General features: G+C 40.9%; 1 protein-coding gene across 1 annotated transcript; it reads left to right on the top strand.

The window, feature by feature from the left end:
• Window positions 1-523: 523 nt before the first annotated feature.
• LOC147631016 (uncharacterized) lies at window positions 524-1,111 on the top strand. Its single transcript, XM_086809129.1, has one exon. The coding sequence runs from the start codon at window positions 524-526 to the stop codon at window positions 1,109-1,111; it is 588 nt and encodes a 195-aa protein (XP_086665255.1).
• The last annotated feature ends 7,044 nt before the right edge of the window (window positions 1,112-8,155 follow it).

Genomic DNA, 8,155 nt, shown 5'->3' with positions numbered 1-8,155 from the left:
TATCTTGCAGATGTCAGTGCACCTTTGACTCATTTGACAAAGAAGGATGTTGAGTTTGTATGGGGAGACGCTTAGGAGAAGGCATTTCAGGTCATGAAGAAGATGCTTGTTGTTTCTCCTATCATTCAACCACCAAATTGGCAGTTGCCATTTCATGTGTTTGTGGATGCATCAGATATGGCGGTCGGAGCTGTTTTGATGCAGGAAAAGATCCGCGGGTGGTTTCGACCAGTGTATTATGCCAGTCGGATGTTGAAACCGACTGAAAAGAATTACACAGTTTTTACTGAGCGAAAAGCTTTAGGAATGATTTTTGCATTGGAAAAATTTCAGCATTACTTGCTTGGGAACAAATTAATATTTCATGTTGATCACCAAGCGCTGATTTTCTTAGTGAAGAAGCCAAAGCTGGAAGGCAGATTGGCAGGGTGGATGCTTTTGCTTCAGGAATTTGACTATACGGTGTTGCATACACCAGGGAACAAGCATGCAGATAGCAGATTACCTTAGCAGATTAGAAAATATGCAGGAGATTCCTGGGGTGTCGGATCAGCTTTCGGATGCGGAATTGTTTCATGTACAGGGACAAGAGTTTGACAACTGGTATGATCAAATGTTCCAGTTTTTGACAGATGGAGTTTTGCCTTCTAGTATGTCAACAGATCAGAAGAAGAAATTTGCATTGAGAAGCAGACCATTTTTTATTATTGCTGGTGCACTATACCGGAAGGGACCAGATCAGATCATCAGGAGATGTGTACCGGATGAGGAGCAGAGAGTTGTTTTGCAGGAGGCACATTTTGGAGCAGCTGGAGGACATTTTTTCGGAGAGATTACAGGACGGAAGATAATGCAAGCTAGTCTGTGGTGGCCATTGTTGCTCAAGGATGCACATCGGTTTGCTAGGGAGTGTCTGCAATGTCAGAAGATTGGGCAGCCAACCTCAATGGATAGGATGCACAACCACCCTGTGTTGCCACTTGAACCATTTCAAAAATGGGGGCTGGATTTTGTTGGACCCATAAAGCCCAAAGCAAGGAGAATTGGTCCACGATATATCCTGGTAGCAATGGATTATGCCACAAAATGGGTGGAAGCATTACCTTTATGAGATAATAAAGCGGCTAGTGTGGCCAGGTTTTTGTACAAGCACATTATGACAAGGTTTGGATGTCCCATAGAGCTGGTGTCAGATCAGGGTGTGCATTTCTTGAATTCAGTCACATTGAAGAATTGACAACTAAGCATATGATTTTGCATAAGAAACCCACTCCGTATCATCCGCAAGCAAATGGGCTGGCAGAGAGTACAAACAAGGTGCTTGTGAGAATTTTTTGTGGCCGACAATCGATCCGATTGGGATGACAAACTGGATTCTGCACTATGGTCATTCCGGACAGCATATAAAGTCGTCTCACTGGGATGACACCTTTCAAGCTGGTTTATGGTATAGAAGCTGTTGTTCCAATGGAATATGTGGTTCCCAGTTTGCGGCTAGCAGTTCAGCATAGGTTGAGCCCTGAGGATTCAGTTTTGCATCAGCAAAGGGAGTTGCTGAGACTAGAGGAGGATCGGATCCAGAGTGCTTATGCAGTGGAGATAGCTCAGAATAGAAGACAGGCATGGTTGTCAAGGCAGGTGAAGTTTAAAATTTTCAAGAAAGATGATTGGGTGATGTTATATAATTCCAAGTTGGGGCCACATCCGGGTAAGTTAAAATTGAGATATTTTGGGCCTTATTAGATTGTTGAAGAATTGGGGCAAGGTACCTTTAGGTTGAGAGATGTGTTTGGAACTCCGATAGTAAAACCGATTAATGGCTTCAGGTTGAAAAAGTTTTATGGAAAGGTTCCAGAGATTCCTCATTGGATGGTAAATAAGGCTGAGGAGATATTAGTTAAATGGATTGAGGTTGTTCCCTATGTGTCAAGGGAAGTCCAGGCGGATTTTTTGGTTTGTGAAGAAATCCGTGGGGCTGGCTGGTCGGATAGTTGCAGCAGATTCTAGAAGGTGTGTGGCAGGCGGATTGCAAAGCAGAATGATTTTTTGCAGTTGGGCCGTCCAGAGCCATTTTGTCATTTGCAGAGTCATCCAATTGCAGTGTCACGTGTGCTAAGGGAAATTCTTAAACTACGGGATCTTATCCATGTTAGTGTGAGTCGACTTGAGTTGGGTGCATTTTTTGAGGAAGGTCATCATGGTGGCGACTCACCTAACCGGCCACTTCACCATGATAAAATTGCATGCGGTCAGATCGCCCTGTTCGCTCAAGCATGCAAAACATCCTCGCAGGCAGTCTCACTAGTACTTAGCGCCCTCGCCAACATGTTTTCTGACAGTTTAAGGCTTAAGCAGGCCGAGAGTGCCTTAGAGCTCACTAGCGAGTCCATGACACAGATGCGTTCCATGCGGATTGCTATGGATGAGCTGTTGTGTCCTAGAAGGGAAGGTTTGCAAAGTGTCGAAGAGGGTGAGGAAGCTGAGTCTAGTGTGGGGATGATGTAGTAGAGGAAGTAGAGGTGGAAGGCAAGTTGGATGTGCATGATAAGGACACAGAATCTTGGCTTCGCCCGGGTTGGCCTTTATGAATATGCTTGTTTGCCATGGGAGCAGTGGGAAAAGAATGAGTTTGCAGAGCGGCAGCTTGGGCATCTGCGGGAAAATGCAAGCTATATTGTGGATGATAAAGAGGTCACACCAAAGCTGGTCGCAGAGGTTTATGCCAGTATGCGCTCGGAGTTCGGCGCACCGGAGGGTGGTAAGCTCCGCAGTACTCACCTCTTTTGGTACCTTGATAGAGTTTGTCTATTGGCCAAACCACATAAGAATACATAATAGCAAAATCAGGATCAACATAATACAAAGCACTGAATTATAGAAAGAAGTGGAGAATAAATAATATTACTTTTTTTAAACTTGATTACACACTGATGGCATTTGCCCACCCATGTACTTTGAGTAAGGAGCTTTGATAGTAGCGATCTAGAAAGATTTTGGATGGCAAGAGTTCTTGAACATAATTAACTTGATGATAAACTAAGGCTGTCAAACTAGTTTATATATTGTACAAGGTTGATAAACTAAAGATATCAAACTAGTCTATATATAGTACAAGGTCAGCCATGTCGACCAAACCATGATTTGGTCCAAAATTACCAATCGGCCATATCATCGCCCGACTAGGACTAGATTAGATTGCATCATTATTTTGTAGGGACTTCACACAACTCTCACGACTATCTAAGGCTATTTGGATCCTCAAAAAAGCCCCATAACACTCGAGAACAGTGTGTCCTCAATTTGTTGTCTAGCACTCATTAATACAATCACTTAGCCTGCACAAGCATGCATCCTACTTGGTAGAATGCCAAGTCTATATAAGCCCTTGCCTAACCATTTGGCTACACTTGGCAAAGTCCCAGGTCTTGATAAGCCATCTCGTAACCATTAGGCCACATTTGGCCACCATCCAATGTCTAAACTGGGAACTCTCGGGGTTGGCCACACTTGGCCACCATCAAATTTCTAAACTGGGAACTCTCACGTGCTCAGATGCTCTTGGCCCCATCATCAATGTCTAAACTGGGAACTCTTGGGTGCTTAGGTGCTCACCACAAGGGGTACTCCTTATAAAGGGGGCCTTACATAATTGAGCACGTCAACATTATCCTTATTTTGTTGTCTAACACTCACTGTGTGGTCACTTAGTCAGCACAGGCATACATCCTACTTGGCAAAGTGCCAAGTAGCTGTCTCCAAACCATCTGGCCACACTTAGCCACATCCAATGTCTCAACTAGGAACTCTTGTGCTAGCCACAATCGACCACCATCCAATGTCTAAACTAGGAACTCTTGGGTGCGGGTGCACTTGGCCACCATCCAATATCTTAACTAGGAACTCTAGGGTGTGCAGTTGCTTATAACCACAATGGCTACTCCCCATAAAGGGGCTTACATAATAAAGCAAATCCATTACCCATGGAAACATTAATGGGGGAAGCATTGAGCAAATGCTTTTCCAATAGGCGATCCCTATAGGACTCGTGTTTTATGGGTCACCCTTGAAGAGTAGATATAAAACTAGAATCGAATCATGAATGATGGAATGAGTGACATGATTAAGTAATTCTTTAGCTCGTGAGAGATTTATGGGTCTTAAATATTATGCTTCTTAGGGTGAGTATTGAACCCTTGAAGAGTATTGAGCAAATGCTTTTCCAATAGGCGATCCCTATAGGACTCATGTTTTATGGGTCACCCTTGAAGTCACCCTAAGTGACATCACCCTTGAAGAGTAGATATAAAACTAGAATCGAATCATGAATGATGGAATGAGTGATATGATTGAGTAATTCTTTAGCTCGTGAGAGATTTATGGGTCTTAAAATATTATGCTTCTTAGGGTGAGTATTGAACCTTTCTTTCCTCATCACCTAGCCTAGGATTTAGTGAAATTCCACTTACGCTTTTCAAGAATAAATTATCATTTTGTATGGATGATGCAAGAGTGTCATCCTCCCTCCTTCCATATCCACTCTTGATACTCATTGCCCTTCCACCCACCACCATAATGCTCCCCATCGGTTACTTCACCTTGGTGCTTTGCTGCTTGCATAACATTACAAGAGAGTTAAAAATAGTAATGGATGATAGCATAGCTAAAGGCAAAGCTAAATAAAAAGGGACATGAAGAACCTTCATTTTGTGAAAAAGAAATGGTCAATTGTCTCTTCTTTAGGCACTCATGGTGGAAAACTAATCCCTCCAAAAGGAAAAGTGTGGAAAGTATTTATTTTTAACAATCCCAAATTATTTACGGTTTTAACCATTTCATGTAACCATTAGGATGTTATGAAAACACAGGAGTACAAGAAAGAAACACTACTGCTATATCAAAGAATCCTTTAGGAACCACATCCCATTCTTCATGCATGGATGATTCACCCCATTTGACGTTGTAATGAAGCAACACCTTTAGTTTAGGTCTAGGACCTTGGTCATGGGCTCAAGTATAAAAGGGAGCTCATGGACTATCATTGTACCCTTTATACCTTTTTACATCTTTTGATACCTTTTGACATTAGTCATCTCATGACTCTTGGAGCCTCATGGCTTTCAATGTAGGCGTATGGAAGGTTGTTTCTATCCTCTTGGTGGGAGGTTAACTCACTTAGGCATAGTAGCCATTGTATGAGATTATCCTTAATCTTATATTAATACATGATGATTTGTCCCTAATATGAGCTTTATGATCACTCCATTCCAATTGCTATCAGAGCTGATCACTCCATTCCAATTAAGCTCTTGGCTCGGATCCTTTGTTTTGGAGTGATCAAACCCTTAATCATTTTTGGAATTGATTTTTACATAGTTTTTAGAGTTGCCATTTTCTTAATATGAGAAGATTAGTAATCAAATCTGTGATAATCATTTTGAATTTGCATTAATCTATATTTTCAAAACCCTTAATCCACATTATCCCTTGGTTTTCTTGATTTTCTTGAAGTTCTTTAACTTCTTGATTTTCTTGAATTTTAAAATTTTCTTGTTTTTTGGATTAGGGTTTGTAAAGATTTTAGTAACTAGTTTTTAGTAAATTTTTTACATTATCTTGATTAGAGAGCTTATATTTCCAATTATTAATTCATTAAGCCTCTATCTCTCTTCTATTTTTCCAAATCTTGGAGTTTTAGCAGATTTGCAAGAAGTTTGGTTGTTGAAGGAATTTTGCAGAAATTTCATTGTAGTTTTGCAAACTGTGCAAATTATTATTACAGATTTTCATATTACTGTGCAAAGTCTTCAAAATGCAGAGTTTATGCAGAGTATAGTTTGCTGTGCAAAGTATTATAGATTTTTGTGTGTAGAGTTCTCAGATTTCTGTTGCAGAGTTGCTGTGTTGAGTGCAAATTCATTGCAGTTTTGAACAAATTTTCAAGATTTGGTGCAAATTTTAAAGGAAGTGTGCAGAAATTTGATGCAATTTAAAGAAAGTCTGCAAAAGCTTGGTGCAATTTCAAGAAGTATACAAAATACAGTTTATTGCGCAGATTCAAAAGCAGTTTTGAAGATAACAGTGCATAGTATAATTCTGTTGCAGCTCTACAATACAGAACAGAGCAGTTTATAGATTATGCAAAGTTATTTGTGCTGAAATCAAATCTTGATACAGAACAAAACAGTAAGTGATTCTTGATCAAATCTTTTTAATCTTGATACTCTCTTGCAAAGAAGTTAGACAAAGATTACAAATCTGTTGGAGTAGTACAAATCTACACAGATTAATATAAATTTTGATGTATTAGAAGTAAAGAAAGCAAGAAAAGTGTTGAGAAAATACTGTTTACAAGCACATACCCTAGTTTATAGCATTTTAGCACATTGCCATCAGGAAGATGTATATATAGCATGTTGTTCTCTATAACAAATCTGAGCATCAATATTATGTAGAGAGCATGTTGATAGCTAGTTGATACAAAAGTGTACAAGCTTTACAATTTCGAGTGCAAAAATTCAAAAAGTTTTTTGATTAACACTATGTTTGCAAGTATGGCCCTATTGGGAATTGAACCCAGTCCACTGATGTGAGTCAGTGTGCCCCATACACCACAAGGTTCTCCTTACTTGCATACAAGGTTTCCTTGAGTGTGAATATCTCCATGTTAAGGCTCACCCTAATCCCCCTTGAAACACATCCAACAAGAGATTACCTGGTGACCCACAACTCTCGTGAGAATCTTTCCAATGGTCGAGCTCGTAACCCTTGAGGTCACCAAGCTCTACAACTCCTTGAGAAGAAATAACCGCGCCTCCCTCACGAGCGTTGTCACACCGCCGTGTTGCACTACGAGTACTTGTCCCTCCTCTCACCTCACTTCACTCACACGCACTACATGCATTAGGGAGAGAGATTAACAAAATCAAGACTCAATTGCACAATGGGAGAGTATGTTGTATTACGAGAGATACACTTATATACATGGCCATAAGTGTTCACACTCACTTAAACTATGGTCGGTCGGGCTCTTTAGGCTCATAAGAGAGGCCCAATGCTATTACAATGACTACTCTCATAATATATCCATGAAGTACATCACTTAGGACTTCATCCTAACTTGCTACCATATGCTCTTGAAGCGAGAATTGCCATAAATACTCCGTTACACCATTATGAGCGCCCGTCCAAGTTGTAGCTTTGGACACCATTGCTTCATATCTTGAATGTAGGATCCTTTGGTGTATCTATCGTGATTCCTTGATGTAAGATAATGGCGGTAGATCTTGTTAACCCTAGGAATGGGTTAACACTCCAAGAAATAGTGCAGAGTTTAATTGAGAAAGCAAACAGTTTAGATTTTAAATTTTGGCATCATTAAGCCTTGAGTTTCCAGTTTCCTTCAAGGGTTTGCAGCAAGCTCACACAATTTCTTCGTTGAGCTTTAGCAGCTCTCAAACATAGTGCAAAGTACCATTGAATACAATAGGGCAAAAATTTCCAGACTAGAGCTTCAGTGTAAAGCTTCATAACCTTGATCATTCAAGACTCAACCTAGCAAGTTCTATACTAGGTGCGGATGGGATGGGATGGTTGATGCGGAGGTAGCATCGTGGTTGAGGAAGGGCTGTGTGCACGTGAATAGAGTTCTCAGCCACTATCTTGTCTTCCCTTGAGTTAACCAGCAGTGCGCAAGGTATTCGGTCATTTTGCTCATGATTAGGAGCACATCATTTTGTCAGTTCATCTTCACGCCCCCCTTGAGGCCAGCCGAAGAAGCTACAATAAAAGATGTGCAGCGCTGGTGACAGTGTCCATGGGAGCGCGCACACAATAAGTAATCTGTAAGGACCTGCACATGGAGGTCGACGGCAATTCAGCATGCAGAGACATTGCCTACTTTGCCTACATTGCGCATCAAAAAGCACCTGGGCACACAGACTCGAGGGCTTTGTCTTTGTGAATCTTCTTCCCTTTACAGCGTAACACACACTCTCCACAGAGTGTTTTAGACAGCCGGGAGCAAGGCACTCTCTACAGTGCCATCGCTTTAGGCGTACAAACGAAGACAACAACAAAAAAAAAAAAAAAAAAAAAAGGAGGAAAAAGACAAACAATAACAGCTTCACAGCCTTCTTAGAAGGCTCAACTATTTCAA

The sequence above is a fragment of the Cibotium barometz genome, chromosome 15 (assembly GCF_041138505.1).
Source record: "Cibotium barometz isolate CiBa-2024 chromosome 15, ASM4113850v1, whole genome shotgun sequence".
In the NCBI taxonomy this organism is placed as follows: Eukaryota; Viridiplantae; Streptophyta; class Polypodiopsida; order Cyatheales; family Cibotiaceae; genus Cibotium; species Cibotium barometz.
This window is presented reverse-complemented; position numbering and strand designations above follow the sequence as displayed.

Excerpts from the sequence above, each read along its gene's own strand:
- LOC147631016 (XM_086809129.1), top strand. The coding sequence starts at position 524 with ATGCAGGAGATTCCTGGGGTGTCGGATCAGCTTTCGGATGCGGAATTG.